We start from the raw sequence: 25878 nt of genomic DNA, 5'->3' as shown, positions 1-25878 counted from the left end.
ACTACTTGTGAAAATCCTGCCTGATGGTGTTTGCATTTGGAATATATAGAGAGCAGATTTCAGATCTTGCAGAGAGCAGGGGAGGCATTAACAACAACCTCCTCCTTCGAGGTCCACAGAAGAAGCTCAGCAAGCTTGCATAATGCTTTTGTCTACCTGCTGCAACTGCACCCTGCTAATTTTTCCCTGCTTGACCCCCTCCTCATATTCTGCATCGTTTCCTGCTTGATATTCTTGCTTCAGTAAAATACTAATTCTTTTGGGACTGAGCTGTAAACAAAACAAGTGAGCTAACCTCATTCTAAATCATCCTATAAAAGACCAAACACAGGATGGCTATATGTATATATAAAACCTCTCTGATCCCCAGGCTCCCTTGGGTCTTTTGGGAGGTAACAATGAGAGTGAGAGGAAGGCCACTAGCTCCTGACAAAACGCGGACCCTTCAGCAACCGTCATGTTGATCTGCTTGATGTTCCTTCTCCCCTTCACCTTTGCAATCCTGTCAAATCTAAAGACCTGCTTGCCAGAAGCTCTTTGCTTTTACTAATATTTAAAGCTATAGCCATAAAAGGAAATGATTCTTTTATGGATCTCCAGACTTTATTTCTTCTGCCCCATAGTCAAAGTTTTGCTGAAGTCAGTGGACTTCTTGGGGATGCAAAAGAGGCAGGACTGAATCCATAATATTTTGATGACATTCTGATACATCCTTTTTTAATGGTTCTATTTCTGTATCTAGCAAAGTTCATGGCAAAATATGGGGGGAAGGAGGGGAGAAGATCCTAGCCCCAGGAAAGTTTGCCTTTAATTTCAATAGGGCCAGAATTTTACCCTCAAATGACTGTGCCAAGAAACAGGATGACATAGGAGCCCACAAAACAAGGTCAATAGCAGCTAAGAACTCCCTCACTCCACTACGGGAATTCACAGCAGGCCAGAGACAGCCAGACTCCACAGTGATGCAAAGGGGCGTTAGCTGGAAGAGAGTCTGACCCCATCTGTTAGTCTGTAACTCAGCTGCAGAAATATTTCAGTAGTGATGCCATGCACAGCTATCGCACTATAGAAATAAAGACATCATAAAAATGATCTAGTATATTCTAGAAAGAATGCATTGGTTTTCTTATACTAGTCATTAACATAATAAATGACCTTAAAGTATGTATGGCCTGGAATACATGTCATTGATTAGTTCAAATGCAAATATCACTTGGCTCAACAATCACAAATTTCCTGGCTATACTCCTGTAGGCAAAGAACCTGTTTCATTTAGTAATAAGAGTTACTGGCAAGAGCTGTTAAGGAAGGTGCTTGCCAAATGTTTCCATAGGAAATGAAATAATTGGGAATATCCACTAACAGGAAAAAAAGAAAGAAAATAATTGGTCTCTTTAGGATACAGCTCCTAATATTACCTGGAGCTGATGCTACTCCTTCTGAAATAGCAGCACTCCTGCCACTTTCCTCACTGTAATCTTTTACCTGATACAGCCTAGAGCAGATACTTCTGATGATGGATAAAACTGCAGGGAAGAAATAGAATCATCCTCGGCTCTAAGAAGTTCTGCAAAGGAGAAAATCATGTATTGTAAAGCTTTATTAGCCAAATCCTTATCTGTTATAAATCAGTGAATTTCTACTAACTTTAGTGGTCCAATGCTGAGTTACATCAGACAAGAATCCAATCTTATATTTCCCCCAGAGCAATACTCATGCATTTAACAACCTGCTATATATGCTTTTGGATAGAGATGTTGGGTTTAATTTTTCATTGGTAGAAGCGCTGTTTCCTGTCCCTGGCAGTAGTTAAAGCAGCAAAGAGTGCACCTTCATGCTACACTGTCTTCCAGGAATGTGGAGGAAGCTGGCACAGAAGATACTTGAGATAGCTTTAAGAGACCAGGGAGTTTCCCCTAATTCGGGAATATTCTTTGCATTATCATCAGCATTGGATGTGGTACTTGAATGACACAAATACTTGGAGTGGGCTGGAAAGTCTGGCTTATTAAGAGCAAAATCAGTGATGGCTACTACCCTTTCATGTCCTCTGCATACCCTGTGCTGTAAAACATACTAAGATTAGTTTTTCTGCTATTTTTAACCTCTAGACTAGAAGGGGGCACCCCCTTTGTCATTAAAGATAATTAATCCCACACCCTCCCCAAGTGCCATTCTGGTCCCCTTCCCCTGCCCTGTACTCTGCTTGCTGCTCCCTACTCTGGGTACCCCACCTGATTGCCTGTTCTATTTTCTACTTCCTGCCTTATCTACCTCTGTGATGCCTGTCTACATCCCTGATCTGCTGTGTGCCATGCATAGAAGCTGCATATTGGCCACCCCTGCTCAAGGCAGTCATTTTTGCAGGCTGATCATTGTTTAGTTTAATCATGGAGCTCTAAACGTTATTCTCATCAAGCTTTACATGACAAACAGTTCATATGATGTAGGCAAAGACAGCCGAACTTCCAGTTGTCCAGCTGCCAGCTGTAACTTACACTCTTTTACTAGCTGCTTGGCCTGCAACAGCACTGAATTTACTTGGCAAGGAAATGGCACCAGGTCTCATTTAACAAGATGCCATTTACATGACTGTTGCCTTCACCTCCAATGTTGGCCAGCGTATTCACTCTCCAAACACAGTTGTGTGTTTGTTGAAATTAAGTTGCCAAACACACTAACTAACATTGATTATCAAGAGTACGATAAACTGCTCAAGGAGTTTTTTGTTTAAATTCTATAAAATTCCCAGTATTGGCTAAAGCCATAGTGTAATTAAGGAGGGGAGGGGCAGGCATCAGCCCCAAGTGCTGGTTTAGGAGGGATGTGAAAATAGCTGTCACTGCTAGCCTGGGGCCACCACCAGCAGTGGCAGCCTGGTCACTGCTGCTGTCCCATGGTGTGCCATGGCCACCTATGACTATGGGCTAAAGAATGTCTTTATGAATAGTAACAAAGCAAGAAAGTGCCTTACCTTCTAGGCGTTGGCTGGTTCTAACACATTGGATAACCATTTGTCTATACAATGCTAAGTTATTTTTCAGCATTTCTTGCTGCTTCCATATTCACAGCATTTTCCAGCACTGGATTAGAAAGCATCACCTGTATATGGACAGACACACAATGTAAAGCACCTTTCCATCTCAGTGTACAAGCCATCCAGATGATTGGTTTCTTTGTTTCAAGATGGACAATAATGATACTGGTTTGCTAATTCAAAGCAAAGGATGGTTGTTTTGTGACTTCAACAAGATGAGGGCTAGGCTCTTAATTTTGATCAAAATCTATGCTCACTTTTTCCTATTTCCCTCAGATTGTTTATAATTCCCAAGAGACAGCCACAAATGATATGCGACTGCCATTTGTTTTACTCATAATCAATATGAGGATGTCCATCCATGTCTCTCTGCATGTGTCTAAGTGATATTTTCATTTATGAAAAGTGGACCAAATAATTTTTAAAGTGATGGGAATATAATGAAAAGGGTGTAGGACTTATTCCAGGGAGAAATGTACATCATTTTTTTTCTTGTGGGGGAAAAATGTAAAATTGAAACATAAAAGCTTATATGATAAAGCTGAATTACTTGCTAACCTCAAGGTCCATTCCAGTACTCCTGATGAAGACTCTGCCTATGAGATAATTCAGGAACTTGAAAGTAAAGCTATCAGCATATTAAAAGTATTTTTAAAAGTACAGAGAATCAGGCAGCACACACTTCTCTAGTAGCGCTTACCCAGATAAAACAGCATAAATCCAAAAGATCACAGAAACTAACCACTGACCTATCTAGAAGTTAGCATTGGCAACAGCTTAAATCATGGTAATTCATTTAACTATCTGTCTTAATTAGAGTTAATGTGATGCCAGATGTGACACCGGTATCAAATAAGGGTGATCTACAGATTGCATTTCCTCTGAAGTCACCCAGCAGCTTGCATTTTTAATTTTAAAATGGTGAATAATCTACAATTGCAGTCTGCAAGTCTGAAATTAGTCCTGTAATAAAATAGATTCCTATTTGATGAATGAGATTTCCAAAAAGTTATTAACAAAATTATTTCCTTACCTGGATAGTAAGTAAAATGTCACACATTGTTAATTTCCTATTCCACTTGTTAGGGTCGTCTAGGAAGTCTATACAAGGCTTCCCAGAGTGTTGATCCACTGTATTAAGAAAAGGATTGTGCAACTTTAAAAAGTAGCAATGTTTCAGAGACTCCACAACACAGCAGCTGTAGGCTAGAACAGTGGTCTCCAAACTTTTTTGATTGCGTACCCCTATCAGTAAAAAATTTTTGAGCACGCACCCCCAATATATAAATATAAACAGAAATAGAAGTGCTAATATTTTCTTCCCACACCCCAATGGATCGTCTTGCGCACCCCACTTTGGACACCACTGGGCTAGAGGAACTAGCTATAGTTACTGAATTCATTTGGTTTATTAGCAGCTTTCAGTGACTCAAAACCATTGAGGTGCACACAGACCAACTATGCAATTGTGTGGTCCCCTCACTGTTACTCTTATACATTTTCCCACCTTTTCACAGGTCAACATAAGACCATGTCTTAAATTAGTTAATAAGATCTTCACATCTAAGGTTCTCCTTCTATTTTTGTATGGTGCCTATACGATAGAGCAGGGATTCTCAACTGCTGGGATGCTCTGAGATCCTTTTCAGGGTGCCGTGGGCTGCTGCATCATATTAGCATTATTAGATGTGGAAATACTTATGCATGATTCACAAGATAAACCCAGAGATTTCAAATAGGACTCGACAGTCTCAAAAAAATTCTGGCCTGTTGTGGTCTGAGTTGCTTGCACCAAAAGCATTGCTTCATTAGTTTGTTATAGCCAAAAAACCAGGAAAGCTAAGAGCTGGCATTTTCTGAGGGGGTGGCTTGAGTCTAATGACAGAGAAGGTTCTTTGGGTAAATGTGATATCTTTTATCAGACCAACTAAATAGTTAGAAAATTTGGGGCTTTTTGCAAGCTTTCGCGCAGAAACACCCTTCTTCAGGCATAGGGAGAGTCTGCTGGTATTATGTGGTCTCCATGGTGGAATAGAAGCCAATATGCAAAATGCAGGTCTGTGAAAATGCAAATGAGTGGCAGTGAGGATCAGAGGGAATAGGAGTGAGATTGGTAGGTTCTGGGGCAAAGGGGGAATGTTGATCTGGTAATGGAATGTAGCTGGTAAGATGCAGACACGTTACCTGGGGTTATCAGCTGTCAGGCAGGCTATAATGTGCTATAAATCCAATGTCTATATTTAGTCCATGATTTTTTGTATTCAGTAGATTTATGGAGTGAAGTTTGTAGGCTCGTCTACAAAAGGAGTTTTATAAATTCCCTTTGAGGATTTGAACTGAGAGATTGGAGCGAGAGTAGTTTTCTTGTGAGAGATGTACCCCCATAGGTAATTGGGTATTCTTGTCTTTGATAGATTTTCTGTGTGTATTCATTCTGGTACTCAGTTGTTTGGTTTCTCCTACATATTTCCCATCAGGTCATTTAGTGCATTGGATAAGATATTTTACATTCCTGGAGATGCAGGTGTGAGATCCAGGAATAATGTTGGTTCTGTTGCAGGGTGTAGTTATTGTAGGAGTATTGGAGATGTGTGAGCAGGTTTTACATTTCTTATCTTGGCATGGTCTGGATCATTTGGTATGCTTTTGGCCATAGGAAGTTTGTTTCTGGTGATGAGGTTAGCGAGGTTTGGTGCTTGTTTAAAGGCTAGGATGGGTGGTTCCGGAAAGATCTCCTTAAGAATTGGGTCTTTTTCTAGTAAGGGTTGCAATTATTTGAGAATTTTCTGTATAGGTTCCAGGGAAGGACGGTATGTCATAGGGCTCTGCGAAATTTTGCCTGTCATTTTGTTTTGAAGCCATTTCAATGTGTTTCAAGCTTGAAACAGTGCCATCAAAATGAAACAAAAGCCTTTGAAACAGCTTCAGAATGAAACAAGGGAACTCGAAATGTTTCGAAAGTTTCAAAATGTTTTGCGTTTCAAAGCCAGGCTTACCAGCTTCAGCACTGGTCCCAGCCAGCAGCACCCAGCACCTCTCATCTGGCAGGCAGATCGGGGGCTCGCCCACACCCCAGGGAGGGCTTCAGGGTTAGGGAGGGGTGCAGACCCCCAATCTGCCTGCCAGATGACAGACTGGTGTTGGGCGCAGCCCCCACCCAATGCCAGGATTGCTGCTGCTGCTGGCCCCAGGTGGCTGCACACAGCTCCTGTCATCACACACACATGGGGGGCACGCACCCCCAAAAGGACTCCAGCACAGCCCCTGTAGCCCTTCTGGGGCTCCAGCAGGCCCCCGATCTGTGTGCAGGATGACAGGACCCTGGTGCTGCCACCTGGGACCGCAAGCAGCAGCAGCAATCTTCCTGACATCAGTCCAAGCCAGCAACACCTGGCTCCGCTCATCCAGCAGGCAGATTGGGGGCTCACCCACACCCCCAGGAGGGTTGTGGAGGCTGTGCCAGAGCCCTCTTGGGGCTGCGGGCTCCCGATCTGCCTGTGAGATGACAGACTGGAGCTGGGCACATCCCGCACCCAGCGCCAGGAAGATCGCTACTGCCGCTGGTGCCAGGCAGCAGCATGCGGCTCCTGTCATCCTGCATGCAGATCAGGGACTTGCCTGTACCCCCGGGAGGGCTGCGGGGGCTGTGCTGGAGCCCTCCCAGGGCTCAGGACTCAGACCAGTACTCTTTAATATAGTCATAAATGATCTGGATTTGGGTGTCAGAAGCAGACTGGCTAAGTTCGCGGAAGACATCAAATTATGGGGAAGTGCAGTCATTCTAGAGGACAGGCTGGCAATTCAGGCAGACCTGGACAGCTCGCAAGCTGAACGGATCAAAACCTGATGACATTCAACACAGAGAAATGCAAGGTGGTCCACCTCAGGAGAAAAACTCACATCGTACTTATAGGCTCGGCAGTGCTACACTCACTAGCACCACAACTGAAAGAGACTTGGGGGTCACGAATGACTACAAAATGATCATGAGCCACCAATGCAATGCTGCAGCCGGCAAAGCAAATAAAACGCTGGCTTGCATCTACCATTGCATCTCAAGCAAGACCCAAGAAGTCATCCTCTCGCTTAGTTGGTCTTGGTGAGGCTGCAGCTGGAGTACTGTATCCAGTTCTGGGCTCCACACTTTAGAAAGGATGTGGAGAAGCTTGACGGAGTTCAGAGGAGAGCCACATACATGATTAGAGGTCAAGAGAACAGGCCTGATGAGGGAGGCTGAGAGGCATGGGACTCATCAGCCTGGAGAAGCGAAGGCTCAGGGGTGAGTTGGTGGCAGCCTATAAGTATATAAGGGGTGTACATGAGAAACTGGGAGAACATCTGTTCACCAGGGCACCCCAAAGGAAAACAAGATCTAATGGTCACAAGCTGCTGTAAGACCATTTTACACTGGACATAAGGAAAAACTTGTTTACTGTCCGAGCCTCCAGATTCTGGAATAGACTCCTCCACCCAAAACTGGTGCAAACACCTACTCTGGATACGTTTAAGAAATGCTTGGATGCTTATCTTCTGGGTGGATCTGATCCCAGTTGACTTCCTGTCCCTTGGGCAGGGGCTGGACCTGATGACCTCGCAAAGTCCCTTCCAGCCCCTAACGTCTTGAAATCTAGCTTGAAATCTACTGGCTACCTCACGGACCAGTACCAGTCTGGACCACAGTGCAGGCTAGCATCCCCAGTAATTTTTATTCTACTTCTCAAGCAGCTTTCACAGGATGTACCAAGCTTTGGGCAGCTATGGTGAGACTGTTGCTAGTAACCAAGCTAACTAGGGAACAATTAGCTCAGTGCACTGCATGCGGGACTCTGCAGCTAAATAATGACCTTTTAGAATAACTTGTGTGTATGTTTGCTTAACTTGAGTTTCTTTTAAAAGACAAAGGTCAAAACAAGTTCCATTTTATGCCATTGAAACAACCTTTGTTGAACCTTCAGCACTCCTGCACATGACTACCACCTGCACACTACTACTACTTGCACACTACTACCACTACAGCACTAACTACATTAGCTGGCAGGCGGAGATACTCTTATCCTACAGAGGGAAGGACAGGTTGATGGTGCATTTTGCTGCATCAGGGGGGGCAATGCCCTTTTCCCCTACTCTGAGATGTGAGGAGCTTCTGGCCTATGCGATGCCTATGGGTGTTGTAAAGGGCGTCCAGAGGAATGTGGAATCCTACATTTAATCAGTTTGGGCACCCAGAGATCTGAAATGAAGATTTATGCTCTTCCTCTGCTCCCTCCAACCAAGACAACCCGAGTATCCCTAGACAAATGGCTCCAATGGTATTTTAGCATGGCTTAAGAATCCCACATTGAAAGACTAGACTGAGATTTTGGGCAGAATGCAAGTTTCCTATTGGAACAAAAGATATTGTAGGGAAGTAAAAAGCCAAGTTGAATACCATATTTACTTGCATACCACATGGACCTTTCCCCCCAAAATCAGCCCCTCCCCCCAGTTTTGGGGTGCAGGTCTTATGTGGGAAGTTTTTTGCCCAGAATAGAAGCACCCTGCTTTCCTGTTCCACTGTGCGGCAGTAGTGGCATTATTGTTCAGGCTACTGAAGGAATAAATTGACTTATTGGCTCATTACTCTTCTCTGCCCAGATATCAATGATCATCTCTCCTTTTTGGTGGTCTTAACAGCAGCTAACCTTTCTTCAGGCAATATAGCTGCTCCTGGCCTCTCTTGCCCTATTTCATAGCCCTAGAGACTCTTTAGCTCTTTTCAAAATCCTGGGAACCAGTCTTCAGCAGCAGCTAGAGTTTCAGCTTTGAGTTAAACAGGAAAGGGAAAATAAGTCAGATGAAGATTAAGCTGTCCCTGTTCAACGCACCCATAATTCTGGAAAAAACTTTTTTTTCTTCTTTCTGCCTTCCTAAAAACAAGGTGCATGTCTTATATGCAGATGTGTGGTATGCAAGAAAATACAGTATTTGAAACATGTTGCACACTCAGACGGCATCTCCTATGACCTTTACCGTTGGGGTGAAACGGAATGGTGTTGAACGAAACACTTGGAGGGACACTGTTGTAACTTTCAGAATACTTTAAGGTGAGCTGGAGAACAGCCCCTGTTAGAGAGAAAGAGAAAGAGAACGAGAGAGAGAGAGAAAGAGAGAGATCAGCATTAGAACACTGTATTGTATTTAACAAGCACACCTGCCTGGCATTTGTCCAGGTCAAGTATATGCTATTATGGATTTTCTTTTGATTTTAAAATCTTTTTTTCCCCTTGTACTGATGTGAACAAGCTCCGGGAAGCAAAAGCTGAAGGACAATGTTTCTCACTAGACTATAGAAAAAGGTCATTCTTATTTAAATTACCTCTCACTACACATCTGTTTACAGCTGTGATGGATTATCATCAAATGACTTTAGCATGCATGCAAAGGGACAAGCTACACTGTATAGGTCCAAGCACAGCAGTACTGAATTGAAGCACAAGCATGATGAATCCCACACCTAGTGCCCCAGCTCTAGGAGTCATTCAACTATATCAGCCCCTCAGCTTTCATAAAAAAGGAAAAAAGTTTCTAGACCTCAGAGATGTGAAAAAACCTTGAAAATGGAAAATGTGCTACGGGTGTAACCAGGACATATTTTCTGTGGATAGACTGAGAATCCTTGCTCCTAGTCTTGGAGAGCTACTAGTCTTTATGTCCCAAGAACTGAAAAGTCCAATCTCCCCACCCAGAGGCCACTGCTGCCCTGCCTCCAGCACGGGTTCCTGAACCCAAGTTGCTGCTTCCTTGGCATGGGCTTTTTGTGGGCTGCCATTCTCTCTGCTGAATTAGTGCCCCATTTGCCTACCCCTAGCTATGTTACCTTCATGCCCTTTCTCCTTTGATTTCTCAAGTTATGGGATGAGGCCACCGTTTAGTGTACAGAATGTGAGCTAGACTCTATGTCATGGAGTGCTTACGACTGTCTCAGACTAGTCCAGAGGCCCTTGAACTTCTCCTCTTTGTCTGTATTAATATATCTGCAAAACTGTAGGGAATAAACTTGGGGGGAAGAGAGCAGGTCAGGCTCCCTGTGCACTCGATTTTGTACAGCGTTGAGCACACTAACAGAATGGCACACGGGAGTTCAGCGAATGCTGAAGGAGCTTAGCACCATGCAAGGCTGACCCTTCACCTTGAAGGAAACTATTTGGAATCCCAAAACAGGAAGTTTCTTGGTTGTTTGGGTGTAGATAATCTGTCTAAAAGAACTGGACCAAGATCACTAAACTACTGTCAAAGGATAACACTACATGGTTAACCCTTACATGTGAGCCAGAGCCAGCCACCTACTGATAAAGTGCTTATTATCACGTTTCCTCCATCACAGAGGACTCCTGGCTGGGCATTTCAAAGGATACTAAGGGAGCTGGAATCCAGTGGGACCCGGGTATGTCACTCCCTAAGCCTCCTATGAAAATCCCAGCCTTTTTTTGTTTTGTTCATAGTTATGATGCACACTGGGTATGCCTACACAAGCTGCTTACTGTGCAGTAGCCTAATAACACTGCCCAGCAGCGTGCTGCTGCTCAAAAGCCGTGCCAATAAGCTACTACACGTTATTAGGCTGCTGTTCAGTAAGCATCACAAAAAAACTGTGTGCTGGCCCTACTGTGCAGTAACTGTAGTTACTGCACATTTAGTTAGTCCTTCATTAAACAAGTACTAAACTAAATGCACTGTAACTACTGCACATTCATGAATGTGTAGACGTGCCCACTGTGTAGGACAGAAATGATTACAAAGGGTTAATGAGAGTACACGCCTGTGTACTAAGGCAGCTGCCCTAAAATCTAATGGGTAGCTTAGCAAAAAAAGCCAATGTAGTACCACTTGCATTCTTAAAATGGTTTACAACATCAATTTTTAAATAGTCAGCAGTACAGAATGATAGAAATATTGTAAAACCACACACACACATACACACACACACATACATCACATGGCACTGAAACATTTACGTCTTCAACAGTATGACAGACCTTCCCAGAGGGAGTCCTTGAGCCCTTGGACTTCAGCTAACCATTCTAGCAGGTTATCGTTAATAGGAGCAGCAAAGATGCCCTAAAAGGTCCAAAAAGAAGGTAAAATCTGGAGCTTGATTTTTTTTCTTCGATACTCAGTTATTTCTATTAAAAGTAAAAGCTGGAGAAATTAGTTGACCAATATTTCTAAAGCACTTTGAGTTCTTAAAACCATTGCATAAAGCCATGAAGAATTGCAGTGGAATTTAACAACAAAAAAGCGTGCATATTTAATGTGCTCACTGCCACGTTAATCTCCTTCCTCGTTATGACCACATAATCAATGTGAAGCTAACCAGAAGTCAGTGGGATTATTGCATAAATGTGAAGACTGCAATATGGATTTAATTTGGACCCTTATCGTACTTCCTGGAGTTTACAATGAAATTCCAACCCTGCCCCCCCAAACCCAAGATTCACTATTATAAAATCACCTATAATTACATTTCAAAGAACTACGTCTCCCCAAGTTAATGATTTGGGAAAGTAACTGCAAAATAATCAAAGATAGTAGGGTTTTTTAAAAAAGAAAAAAAACCATTAAACCAAGGCGGTGGTTTTGTTTCATTCCTTGGAAAACTGGATGGGGGAAGGCATACTTATACAAAATGAGGGAAGTCCAGGCCTCAGGCAGAAAGTAAGGGCAAGAGCACTAATGTGCTAGGTATTTGGTTATATCAGGCGTAGGTAATGGAAACCAAGAGGAGGTGCCACTTACAAAAACGTTGGCTTCTTTCCATTCCTGGTGTTCCCTTTCCAGCAACACGTACGCGCGGGAATGCATCGTGATAACAGAACTTGCCCAGCTCTCTCTTTTGCGAGATGCTCGTTGCAGAGGTAGCTGCCTTGCAAAAAGAAGAAGGGCCTTTCTTCTTGCTTCAGTTCCCACTTCACAGGGGCGGTGGGGCCTCCATGGAGCCGGATGCTTTCTAAAACTGCAAAAGGAAAAATGAACACCACCACTTGCCACAGCCCTAAACTGACACGTTAAAGTGATGTTTAAAGGGTCTGTAAATTTAACCCCTTCCCCTGGACTTGAGATGGACATCGGCCGAAATCTTAGGAATGAGTTCAGACTAAAACTACTGACCCGCGCGCAGGGCAAGGCGCTCGGCTCTGGGGTGTGGTGACCAGCTTGAGGCTGAATCAGCCCAGCTGAGGAAGGCATTTCTGACCCACCGCTGGGCAGCGAGGAGGAGAGCAGGGACCGCCCAGACCGGGCTGCGCAGCAGAGGCCCGAAGCCGAAGCCAGGCTCTGTGTACGGCGACGGCGTAACCCAGCAACAGAAGCATCGCTTTCCCGGCTGGTGCTGCCACAGCTTTGTTCCTCTCTCAGCCAATCAAAAGTGGCCTTAAGTGTACTAAACTTCTCCTTCCCAATCAGAGGTGGCCTTTCAAGCACCACGGTTCCCACAGATGCAGCTGTTGAGACTCGAGGCAAAACAGTGGCCTAGAAAGATGGAGTTCTGTCTCCATGGACTGTCATTTTTCTGCGGAGGAAGCTGGGGATTAGCCTTGCCCCAAGTTTTTAGAAGCATCATAATGAGTTTTATGGAGCAGGGATTTTTACAGGGTAAAAGTTACACTTGACTTTGTAATCCCAATCAGCGTTTGCACCGTTAAGTAAAACCCAATCTAGCTGTAAACCCTCTCTCTCTCCGTTCATCTCTCTTCCTCGCAACTATCCTGAAATGGACGCCTCAAGCCCTGGCCCCATCTATTTGCCCTATCCCCGAGTAACTCGGCGTCAAGTTTCTGGAGCAATATGAATGAGGGAAAGTTTTAAAAATGCTCTGGGGTGAAGTTTGAGTCTCCCTAGCACACAAGAAAACCCTTCATTGCCAGATGGCGGGAGACTTTTAAGTGCTGCCTGTGTAATGAATCGCACTGATAAAATGCTTTTCCTTTACAGATCTCAAGGGTGGATAGTGGTATCCTCAGAGGGAGGAACTGAAGCGGAAAGAGGGAAAGCAACTCACCCAAGGCCATATAAAGCATCAGGCAGAAGGCCTACCTTCTAACTCCTCAAGTCCTGTGCTTTTTCATCTAACAATACTGCCTCCTTGTCTGCGGCAGCATGACAGTATGTAATAAAGCAGACATTGGACTACAGAGAACATTTGCTGTGACACTTGGGCAGAGTCAGTTCCAACTAAATTTAATGTATCCTCATGTTTGTTCATTAAAACAAACTACTGGGTCCCATAAAAGTAGGAGGGGAAGGGGGAAGGAACAAACAAACATCCTTTGTTAGTAATAAATGGAAAATGACCATAATATTTTGATGTAGCCTGCTCATGACTCGGTTCTGTAACTCTTGCTCAAGCGAGGAATCCTATTGACTGAAATAAGATGACTCTCAGATCTAGGGTATACAAGATAGGGCCCCAAACTTTACAAATTTTACACTTTAACTTGACATTTTTTAACAGTGATCTGAAAAATATAACTTCCCAAAATAATGTGGGTGCTTTATCACCATATTAGCAAGAACAAATCTGGATGTTTCTGCAAGGCCATTGATAGAATCTGGCAAAGCAGGCCGTTGGCTCTGCAAATTTATGCTTCTCAGGCCAAGTTACGCCTACAAGTTGCCACCTTTCCCTGCCTTCTGCTAGTTGGTATTTCCAAAGTAACAAAGATCCTATGATAACACAGAAGTTTTATGAGAGGGGAGCATAGGGGAAGAGGGGACTGTACAAGCCAAGGCTCACTGAGAGCTCGAGAGTAGCTATGGGACTGGGGGGGCCTCTAGTTCACCGCTTCATTTCTGTGCTTGCTGCTTGTGAGCAGGAGCAGGTGGGTGGGCATGCTTGGTGCCCATCCCTCCAAATGATGGGGATACGATGTAGACAGACCCTAAGAAAAGCTAGGGAGGAGAGAGCATCTGGCTTAAGTGCAACTGGAAAAGGGGCTTAGAACTATAAGCAAAAAATCTGCTTCCTGTTGTTTGGTTTCTCCTCTGTGCAGAGAAACAGGGCTGTGTACACTGCAAATAAATACAATTGCATCTAACTATCTGACTCCACCATTGACTTCTCTTAATGGCAACAACTTGCAGAAGCTTGACTGTTGGCTTAACACCTTGGTCAGAAAGGGGCATCACCAACTTGCATTTGCTCAGCAATTAGATGCTCTTTTGAAAGAGATTGTTGGAAAGTATATGGTTAGGCACTGGCAGGGAGAAGTTTAAGAGGAAACATCACAGTATATATAGATGTATATGCAGAAGAAATTTCTGAGAACAGAGGGCTTTTCAATTTAGCAGACAAAAGGTGTTACAAATTCCATCGGTTGGAAACTGAAGCTGGAAAACTCCAGACTAGAAATGAAATGCGCACTTCTAAAGGTGAGGTGGAGCCATTGGAGCCATTTGTCTAAGGATGAGGTCGATTGTCTGTGACTTTAATCAAATGTGAATGCTGCTCCAGGAGTTAGGTTCTTATTCAAGCAGATTTTATGGGCTTGAGGCATGAATACTGTGTTGACATGTTATTGCCAGTGCCAGAAATCCTGTTAGGAGGTTAGAAAGGATGATCATGCTAACCCCCAGCTGGCTTTTAAAACTGGATGTCCAGGTATATGAAAGCAGAAGTTTCCACATGAAAGCGTTTTCCTCAAGAAAGGCATCCCCATTCTCCGCAGCATGAAGGCAACCTGGCTCATGACTTGACCATTGACTAACTCATTCCACAGCTTTAAGTCCAAGGATTCCCTGCAGCACCCTTTCTACACGGACACCGAAATCAGAGAGAGAGCAGGGAAGCAGTCCTTCCTTCCCCACTGTAGCCCCAACTCCGCTTAAATAAGCTCATTGACCTTTGCAGGAGAAATAATGGGGAGTGGGAACCACATTTTTTTGTTGCTATTGTCCTTTTTCAAAATGTTATTACGCATACTTAGACCTTTACAAACAACATTTGTGTATGCATGCATACATATATATACACATATATACACACACCACACCACATGCATACATATTTACACCTCCCACATGCAAACACATCTAGGCATACTCTGCAAGCACCATTTGTGTTTGCTAAACTCGTTTCCTTCTTATGGATCTAACAGATGTTTCAGTTTTATTTAGATTCCTTGAATGACCCCAGAAAGAACTCAGCACTTTCTTCACACGCTCTACAGATTAAAGCACAGCAAAGTGTTATCCTGATGATGCAACTATGGGAACATTCATTACCTAACAGCTTGAATTCCCCCTAGTCCGGAGCAGTTAAATCTCAGTCCTCCAGAGCAGGGGCTGGAATGCTAAACCAGCACCAGCTTGCTGCTAACAGTATGTTAGACCTATTCTAAAGTGTATTGCACTGTTAAATAGACTATAAAGGGCACCGCAGATGCTTTTAATAATTCCAGTTTGAAATCAACTTTTCCCTCCTTTGTCTTAAAGACCTTTTGATGTACAGTCATGAGTGCCTCTCTCTGTTTTTAATAACTTTATATTACCTCAGCAATATAACTGTCCTGAAACATACTGAACTTTAATCTTTAAAGATCAAACAGGAAGAAATATGACGGGTTATATAGCGAGTGATTTGGAGGCGATAGTCTCTCCTTCTCCCCCAACCTCCCCCCCGCCCCCAAAAAAAAAAAAAAGAGAAAAAAAGTCCACAGGAGGATAAAAATCACTCCTGAAAGTCCATGGACATCATACTACGGGTGTGTGGAGGTTTGCAGGCCCAGAGAGGAAACAGACTTATGGACACAAGAAATTATAGCCACTAGAGATCCCACCACACAACAGTCCTCTGAGAACTCATGGATGTGGTTTGTATGACTAAGGGGTTTTAGATCTTGTCCCCAGCATCATAAAACCTTGGTTTAGCAAAACTCTAAAAGCACCACATCAGAAAATCAGTTGGCTTTTCTTTTGGTCCGGATAAAACCTGGTCTCTCTTTCCAAAGCAACAAGAAGGGAAGCAGGGGACAAAGGTACAAAAGCCCACACCATGCAACTGGAGCTTCTGCAACATACTGCGATGCTTGGCAGTGCTTGCTCAACATAGAACTCAGCACATGTCAGCAATTACAACTGCTGCAACAAGGAAGTTCATTAGGAAGCTCCAGCTCGTATTGGGATAATTAATTAAAGCATGCCATTTTTGGTAGCAAATCAAATAAACATATCATTTTTAGCATTCTAGAACTTAAAATGGCTTTTCCTTTCCAGACTTCCTAAAAATTTCTCCTTTTCCTGGATTTTAGGCCTGTTCCATAACAAACTCAAGTGCACGTAATGGCACATTAGTCAAAGACATTAGTCCAAGATCACATGGCTGTGACTAGAAGCAATAAAGTACTGAAAAAGGACTGATCCAAAATCTAGTGAGTTAATGAAAAAGCTCTTATGGACTTCTATGGGTTTTTAGTCAAGCCATAAGAAAATGTGCCAGGCAGCTGTTCCTTCATGATTATCATGTGAATTATACTTAAAATACTGACTCTCTGACTTAGAGTCATAGATACATCAGTATCTTAGTGTACTTAACACATTGAATAGGCCTGGCTTGATAAGGAAAATCACAAGAACTTCCACATTCAGCTAATCAGTTGACCTAGTGCAGTTTCTGTAAAGCAGCAGAGTTGCCATTTAAGATGATCCAGCAAAGGGACCCAGGACATCTCACTTTGTACCAGGTTCCTTCAGTACCGACTAAATCCAACAGCCATTGAGGGCATTCAGCATCTTGTAGGGTTGTTGGTTGTAGCTGTGTTGGTCTAAGGACACAGGCAGACAAGATTTTTTTGGGTAAATGTGATCTCTTTTATTAGACTAACTAGTTAGAAAAATTGTTCTTCGTTTGTGCCCAAAAGCTTGCAAAGTACATTTTCCCCCCCAACTGCTTAGTTGGTTTAATAAAAGAGATCACATTTACCCAAAGAACCTTGTCTGCCTTCAGCAGCTTGTGGCATTTGGTCCATGTGACCAATATATCACTGTTTTTTGACAGCTCTAACACATAACTAAAAGCATACAATCTGTTGTGCTTTTGGTTAAGTGGGCTTTTAAATATTCTTCTGGTGGCTGTAAGGTACAGAAAAAAACTGAAAGAAGCAAATCAAGTAGAGAGATTCCAAATTCTTATACATCTCAGGCCTATATACAAAGCCTCTTGGGTTTACTGTCAAATATCTCAGGTTCTGCAAATCACATATACTTTCTTCTGTATTTTCAAATCTTGCAATCCAGATCACTGTTCTCTACTATATGTGTAGCTCTCAATAGGTAGAGTGCACCAACCCACTGTAACTGCCTATCTGTGGAGGACACAGGAAAGTAAATTCCGATGTCAAGACTCACATTTTGGCTGTAAATCTACAATTGTTTTTTCTCCATTTATATAGGAAAGACTAATTTGGGAAGAATGAGAAGCTCGGTTGAGCAAACAGTACCAGATACTTTGATCTAGTAAGTTTGAAGAGTTCTACTTCTGAACCTCCAGAGATTTTACAAGAACTAAAACATTTTTTAACAGTTATGACTCTCTTATTTCTTTGAAGGAAGGTGCTGTGCTAAACTTAACATTAGAGCCGGAAGAATTTTCCCTTCCTTATTTGTGATGCAAAAACCTTATCTGATTCTTTGTTTTTCCACCTGAATGGTAATTTCCCGAAATCTAATGTTTCTTTGGCAAACTTTATTTTCCACTTTATCTAAAATTATGTTTAGTAGGTTTTTCTTGTTTTATTAACCATCCAGTGAATTCCTGTTTCTGTTTTAGCATTCATTGAGTAACTGATTAATGGGTTCTAAGGCTACAATTTGTGTCCCAGAATTCAAAACCTACATTTATTGAGGACAAAAAGATCTTAAAACTTTTGAATTTTTCTGCTCCACACTAGTCTTACATTTTAAGTCTGGAAGGTCTCTACTGCAGGTACATTGAAATAAAGGAAAAAATTAAATATAATGATGTGAGCTGTGGGTCCCAGTTATCTATACAAACCCAAAAAGTATGTGAAAGGCTTTGTCCTGACTTGACACTGCTGCTGCTCTTGGACTGTGTAAAATTAAGTAGCTAAATTCATAGATATGCACCTAAATAAATGACCTTTTGCTCATAGGTGCTAAACACCTGCAGCATTCATGCTGGAACATTTTTGTATAAGTGTGAGCCAGGTCCATTTCACAGCATTGATTGTTGTTTCAACAATTACAGGACATAACCAGTTTGTCCCGATGTGTCCTGCTGTGGTATACATCATAAGCATTAAGGGTGTGCGAAATGGGCCGTATTCACTTTGGGTTTGGCCTGAATTGGGGACAGTGATTCAATTCGTTGATTTGGAACACTGTCCCTGATTCAATACAGTGGAATCTGAACCTGAAGATTCGATGCTGATTTGCAGAATCAATGATTCGGCCGTAGACAAGTTTTAAATGTTTTTTCTACATATCTTGAGATACCAGGCATGTCTCGTGAATGCTGCAATGCTGGAATGGATGGAGCATCCCACAGGACCACGGGGGGGCCCCCATGTGCTCAGCAGCAAACCTGGAAGGTACTTCCAGGCCGCTTCTGGGTCCACCGGGGAGCATGGTGGGGGGCCCCCTGAGCCCCTCTGGCTCGGGGATTGGATGCAGGGGGACCCTGGGTGATCCCCCAGACCCAGGAGGCACCAGTCACTGAGCTGGGTCCACTTCTCCCGTGCTCCTGTGCAATGCTCCATCCACCCCACCATGCAGTGTTTACAGGCAGCCTGGTACCTTGAAGTATCTAGAAAAAACATTTAAAACTGTGTCTATGTCCAAATCATCGAATGTTTCCGAATCTCTCCAAAAAAATTTGGAGGGTTCTGATTACATTTGGAGAGATTAAAGGGTCTCCTGATTCAATTTGGATTCGGAGATTTGGCCACTGAATCAGGCCAAAACTCTCCTGAATCGGATCAGGGACCAAAGCTTCACACAGCCCTAAGACTCCAACCATTGTGACTGACATAGGTGGGTACTTTTTCCTGTAATAGTGTCATAATACTTTTTTCTCCAAACTTCTCAACTAGAAATTTTTGTTGCGTGGTAAGAGTTATCATGATGATGCGCTTGGTTTCTTTATCACTTTGTTCAACAAGAGGATTTATGTAACAGTAGCAAATTAAAAATCTCAGCTTCACCTTCCAACAAGGTACTTTTCATGAAAAACTGCATATCAGCTCTGGTCCAGAGCTGTTACTTGCAGTTGTACCAGCATAATCTATGGGCCACAAGCCTTGATTGTCTGCACGTTTGTTTTTTTTTGTACTGGAACCAGATGCTCATGAAGTAACAGCCTGATTTTTAATCAGCACTGCTGATTTCTCTAACCCTTAATGAGATAGACTAAGAAACCGCTTAATAACAAGGCTGGAGCAAATTTAAGCACATTTTATCCTTCACATGAGTGAGAGGTTTGCAGAAGTATAACTACTTTATAAAAGCAGAGTTGGAGGGAAGACCTGAGGGAAAGGACAGATCAGGAATGAGAATGCAATCATCTTGAGCAGGACCTCAACAGGACTGTATTGAGCATATGTGAAAGCAGGCTTGTCTACAGGAGGTGCTATGTAGCTAAGGTGATGTAGCATCGGCAGGCACAAATTGCGATGCTGACACTACTGCGCAGTAGCTCATTGCTACTGCACAGTAGGGTTGGAAATAACCTGTACTGTGCAGTCACAACTGCGCAGTGGGGAACATGTGAGACACACCCAGTGACAAAGAGAAATTCCCTAATTTATATTTTTAGGAAAACATGTGCCAGTTTCTCCATTAACAACATGTGATCAAAGGATATAAAACTCCACTGCCCTATATATTAACTTTTTAGCAGCCAACAGTGTGAAGCAATGATAGCTGAATATCCATGCAGAAGTTTAATATAAATTCAATTAACAACTGATGCATGAATCAAAACTAAATTTTAGCTTGCGTACCACAGATATTTTAATAAAAAATACAAGATCTAAGCTGCTTCATGAGTAACTTATGTGCGACATCGTAAAGGAATTTATTGTACAATCACTGATGGTTCTAATTCCACAACAATGTCCATAGGCCTATCCACTACACAGAGACCTTGCAGTACAAAACTAGTGCATTACTACTTATGCCAGGGGTGGCTAACCCGCAGCTCCGAATCCACATGCGGCTCTTCGGAAGTTAATACGAGTCTTCCATCTAGTCACCGTGTGCTTGTGCAAAGATTCGAAGAGATGCATATTGATTTCTAAAGAGCTGCGTGTGGCTCTGGAGTCGCAGATTGGCCACCCCAGATTTATGCCTTTAACAAGAAGTTCAAGTGCTGTGCTAGACCTTTATTGATGTGAACTTCACCTATAGAGAATAATCCAGAATGAATCCTATACTCAAAGGAATTTTGTTATCCTTTCCGTTTTATGTGCTCTCAAAATAACTGCATAGTCAGGCATTAATAGAATTTAAGGATTGTACATTTCCCTTAAATAATTTATTAGCAACTATTATTGGCAAACCCTAATTTGCCTCATTCAGCTGGGTTGCTATTCTAGATTTCAGCGGTCTCATCACCTGAGTGAAGTAAGCAGGATTTAGCTCTTCATCAGCAGGACACTCCCAAATACCTATTATACCAAGATTCAGGAATACTGATATTTTATATTAAAACAATATTTTAATAAACAGCAGCATAAAATAATCAGTGTTTAATATAAATCTCTGATGTGTGAAATACAAAAAAATGCATGTATCTTCATTATAAAATAGCCTTTGTTATTACATTTTCATGCTTGCCTAATTGAAATGCCCATACGTATAAATCAATCATCAAGTAATACAGTGATTAAATGCATGCAGTGAAAACACAAAGAATATAAGTATAAGGTAGTGGCTGAATATCACCATAATATATTTAAAAAACATCTACATCAGGTATAAAAAAACCAATAAGAAACAGACCAAGATATAAAATGCAGAGAAGTATTTTCACTTCTGCTGTACAAAACATTAACACACTTTTGTGCAAAAAAATTTGAAAAGGCAGTCATACTATACAACATTATCAACTGAGGAAAAGATTGTTTTCATTGTGTGTACGTAAAAAATACAATTTAATACAAAAAACAAGTTTCTGAGAAGCTGTAATGTACAAAGTACTTTTGTAAATCATTAAAGTGGTTTTAAAATGAATAATCTAGACTGATTATACCTGAATGACTTTTAATAATATTACAAATGTCGTAGTTCTAAAAGAGTTCTAATTCACATTATTTGAACTGATAGGCAAAGTTGCCACCATGTCTTTGCTGCCTGATGAAATGCGGATTTCCCTTTCTGGGGGGCGGCTCCTGGTATCATAGGCTAGGTACAGACATTAAAAAAGCCCAAGGTGGAATCAATCTAAGTTACGCAGTTCTCTGTGAACAGCGTAGTTTAGATCAGTAGCAAAAAGAATACACATTTGCCCTTTGGTGGGGGAGAGGAAAATCTTCGACTGGCTTCCACCATTTTTAAACTTGTCTATGTGTGCCTAACTTCTGTTGTTACAGGTATAAGACCAGTTTCCGATCACTTACGCCTATAAAAGTCTAATGTCTACCTGGCCACAGTCATTGAAATTATATACCTATATGACACAATAAATACTCCTGGGAAAATTGATTGTCTTCTTTAAAATTGTTGTTTGGAACTTTTTCATTAAACAGTTGCATAGCAACAAAAGGATACAAAATTTTATTTTAACTACATATATAAAAATTATCAAATGCAAATGTCATCAGTCAATTCACATTCAGAAAGTAAATTTAACTTCCTTTAAGGCAATTTCTTGTAACTCCAGCTACTTTCATCAGATATTGCCAGACTATTTTAGCAGCCTGTGAGTTGATAACTCATGCTACTGTATGTCATGACTACATTTTATGCAGTAATAGAAAAAATATTCAATTATTTTGGTTTGAATCTGAACTCAGACTCCCACCTTAATATAAAAAGCAAAATCCTACCTGAAGTAATTTATCCAGCCACGGGATCACATATTTGAAACAACATTCTTGGCTGTAAAATCTATAAGCGTTTAAACTAGATATTGGAATTGCACATCCAATAAATCTCTGAATAGTTTGCATCTCCTACAAAAGAGACCAACACCAAAATATGTTTCCAAATAATAAAGCTGCTGTGACTTACACCATATCACATAGTTAAAGACATGTACCAGGTGTGTGATAACTATTTTAAAACTTATTTTTCTGTTTGGATTAAGATTTGTTTTGGTACTTAGAGGAACGATGCGCTCATCCATGATGTTCAGTGTCCACACCGCAATGCTTTTTGTCTGGTCGGTGTTTGCCTATCCTGTTAAACACAGTTAAACTTCACAGAAGATACTTGTTGCAAATGTCTGAACAACCATAAGAATCTTTAATAAAATATTTGAATATAAATCTTTACTATGTCTTTCTAGTTTGTATTGTAAATAGTTATATTTACAAAGGCCTTACTTATTTACAACTCTGCGGAAATCATAGATTCATTAGGTCCATGAATATTGGAGTCTCCTAATAAAGATGACTGCTTTGAGTCAATTTTGTATGGTTTTTGACTTTTGTTTCCAAAAACTGTTATACCAATTCCACTTGGATGACTTGGAATTGACATATGAGATAGCAAAGGAATATTTGCTTCCTGATTGGATCCTGAAGATGGCAAGCTAGTCACATGACCAGTGCTAGTTGATCCACTTGCACTGCTTGGAGAACGACTCTTTGGAGGTGGGCAGTGCTGAATAACCCTGGGCGGACCTTGTGGTTGATAATGGGCAGCTGGAAAAGCAGCATATCCTGGAGGAATTGGGTATCCATTGATTGGAATATATCGTTGGTTTTGAGGTATGGGTGGTCCAATGAACCCAGCAATTTGGCCTTGTGGTATACCCTGTGCTGGAAACATGTAATTAGGGTATCTAGGATTACTTAGGTTACTAACTGGACTTGCACTGAGTGAAGTTGTTTGAGTGGTGGCATTTCCACCAGATGGAGTTGTGGAACTAGTGTGACTTGAAAGACCCTCCCAAGAACGCAGCCTGGCATGGATTTCTTTAAATCTTGGTCTCCGAGATGGAAGATCATGCCAACACTCTGTCATCAGGTTATACATTCTGGGAGGACAGTCTTCAGAGCACGGTAACAGTTGCCGTTTTCTGATCATCTCTATGACTTCTTGATTACTAAACCCATAATATGGCTGAAGTCCAAAGCTGAAAATTTCCCATAAGACAACACCAAAGGACCAAATATCTGAATCAGAAGAGAATTTGCCATACATAATGGCTTCTGGCGGCATCCAACGAATTGGCAAGAGGGACTTATTTTGAACTCTGTAATAATCTGCTGAATAGATTTCTCTTGATAGTCCAAGGTCCGAAATTTTCACATGAAGTTGCTCTCCAATTAAAATGTTGCGAGCAGCAAGGTCTTTATGGACAAAAAAATGACTTGATAAATATTCCATTCCTGCTGCAATCTGAACTGCAATATGCAGGAAATCCCCATGATCCAGACTGGATTTTACAGTTCCATCCTCATCACTGCTACATCCAACATCTGAGTGTGGCGATCTCATGATAAGAAATTCATGCAGGTCCCCCTGGTTCATGTATTCAAAAAGCATGCAGACTGGTTGTTCCTGAGTCACAACACCTAGGAGACAGACAATGTTAGGATGATGAAGTTCTGCCATCAGAGATGCCTCCTGTTGAAACTCTGCCCACTGCTGTGGATTGTTAAAGTCTTTTAGTGTCTTGATAGCAACAAGCTGAGCATGGTCCATGCCAGGAAGATAGAGATGCCCCTTGTAGATTTTGCCCAAAGCACATTCACCCAGTTCTTCCATAAATCGAACAGCAGAAAGTGGCAATTCCTTAGCTTTGCTCTGTTACGATCAACAAAAGACATATGTTAGAATAATAGAGTCAACCCCTACCCCCAGCTAAACAAACAGTACCTTAGCTAGAACCTGCTAACAAGACCCCAAATACCTGTGCCTCATTGCAATACTAGGTACAACTTAAAAACTGTGCTTCTCTTGGGTGAGAGGAGGAGACCTGAAGGGAATCTCTGTAGGCCCCTGCACTGTTAATCTGAGCTACATGTGAGCTCTGTTCCCTGGTACACGGGATGTAGGCAGTGGCAGAGATGCACTAGTATTGTACATCAGGTGGAATTTGGAAGATGTCAATACACAGTATCCATGTAGATCTTCCATGAAAGCTTCTTTATTATAGCTGTCTATGAGGTAGGAGGGTTTCCCTATAATAAATTGCATAACACGTTCCAGCATCCATATAAGGATAAACAGAAGTAAACGCAATGCTTAATATAAGGCCCATTATTATGTCTCTACTGTAGCAAAGTCCTCCAGCAATTTTTTTTTTGGTATATTAAATTAATTTCATTTTGGCTACACCTATGTTTAACTTAAGCATGTACTAAATTAGAGCCTATAAGCCTGATGTAAATTTATTTTTAAACCTGTTTTTGATCCAATTAAGTTTAATTCATGAGCTGGTTATTAATACTTAGTGTGCAAAAGAGATTACTTCTATTTACACGTCAGTGAATATGCAATCCCCTGAAAAAACACAGGACAGAATAGATTGAAAAAACATCAGATGGCCAAAAGAGAAGGTCCCAAACTTTTCAAACCTATTGGCTAATTTGAGCAGAATAATTCATATTTAGACTCCTGAATAAATCACCTCATTTTTCATAAGTCTTGAAGGTTTTCATCACCTTTGACTACAAAAGCCACTCATTTAGGTGCCTTAATATGGAATTAAGAATCTAACTTTGGGCTCTCAAGTTTGGAATCTACATTTAGGAAAACAGCATAGTCGGAAAGATTAGCATTTACATTCCTGGAATACTAATCAGCACCGTTTTGTGTGTGTAATCTGGACAAATAATTTACAAATTTAAAAAAAAAGTCATTTTCAAGTTGCCTGCTTAATAAATTAATTCTACTGACCAGTAACAATCTCAGATAAGTACTTCATCAGTTAAAAAAAAAAAAAAAAAAAATCCATGAAGACATTTAAACATGCAGCCAGTAGACTGTATGGTGATGGCAGGAAATTAGCTGTATTGTTGAAGAACAGATGGTTTATATTATACAAATCCTTTAGGCTAAAACTTGTTTAGGTCTGGCATATTGTAAATTATATTTTAGTAATGAAAGTGAAATGACCTTGATCTGACCTCAGGCAGGGTTTGTCTGTTTGAACCAACATAGTGGAAAACTATGAAAGAAAATGAAGTCATAAAGTTTTGGCAGGAAGAGCTCATTTCAAGTTAAGCGGTTATAAATCTGCTTAGTTTTTGTTTGACAAGTATTTGTCATACAGTGGTGTACAAAATGTAAAGAAGTGTAAAATACATATGAGGCATCACGCCAAAGTAAACCAAGTACAAAGGGAAAAAAGAAAGAATGAAGCCCACTACTTCTATCTCTTTATCAGCTGCTTGCATTAGTTGAATGACAAGATGGGTTCAGTTTATTATATTCTCTAAGGCAGCTAGGTCCCTTAAAACTGAAACTGGCTTTTGGCTTAAATGTTAACATTTTTATTTGTAAGAGTAAACACACATCCACCTCAGTATAAGCTTTAAGTCTAAAATCATTTTTATCTAAGTTGACATGAATATTGGATACAATATTTTAAAGTAGGAATCTATTTCCTGTCCTTTTAAATGCTGTTTGGAAGGTGATCAAAATGAGGGGAGATGCTTACCTAATGGGAAAACACAGAA

The 25878-nt window shown here is 41.4% G+C and overlaps 2 protein-coding genes across 3 annotated transcripts in view; both read right to left on the bottom strand.

Moving 5' to 3' along the window:
* Nucleotides 1-12388, bottom strand: part of UBE2U (ubiquitin conjugating enzyme E2 U) — a 28465-nt gene extending 16077 nt beyond the window's left edge. The window contains 8 exon segments of the mRNA XM_090048903.1: nucleotides 1486-1567; nucleotides 2975-3041; nucleotides 3043-3102; nucleotides 4071-4168; nucleotides 9047-9139; nucleotides 11053-11134; nucleotides 11813-12029; nucleotides 12185-12388. Coding sequence (XP_089905029.1) covers nucleotides 1486-1567; nucleotides 2975-3041; nucleotides 3043-3102; nucleotides 4071-4168; nucleotides 9047-9139; nucleotides 11053-11134; nucleotides 11813-11878 — 548 coding nt within the window. The 5' untranslated portion in view covers nucleotides 11879-12029; nucleotides 12185-12388.
* Nucleotides 12389-20724: 8336 nt separating this feature from the next.
* ROR1 (ROR family WNT receptor 1) overlaps nucleotides 20725-25878 on the bottom strand; it is a 283073-nt gene continuing 277919 nt past the window's right edge. For both annotated transcript variants that reach the window (XM_090048648.1, XM_090048650.1), the window contains one exon: nucleotides 20725-24001. In XM_090048648.1, coding sequence (XP_089904774.1) covers nucleotides 22577-24001 — 1425 coding nt within the window. In that variant the 3' untranslated portion in view covers nucleotides 20725-22576. The remainder of the gene's footprint in view (nucleotides 24002-25878) is intronic.

The sequence above is a fragment of the Crocodylus siamensis genome, chromosome 5, assembly GCF_052110815.1.
Source record: "Crocodylus siamensis isolate JL-2025a chromosome 5, ASM5211081v1, whole genome shotgun sequence".
NCBI classification, from domain to species: domain Eukaryota; kingdom Metazoa; phylum Chordata; order Crocodylia; family Crocodylidae; genus Crocodylus; species Crocodylus siamensis.
The sequence above is the reverse complement of the archived record's forward strand: the minus strand, read 5'-3'. Positions and strand labels throughout refer to the sequence as shown.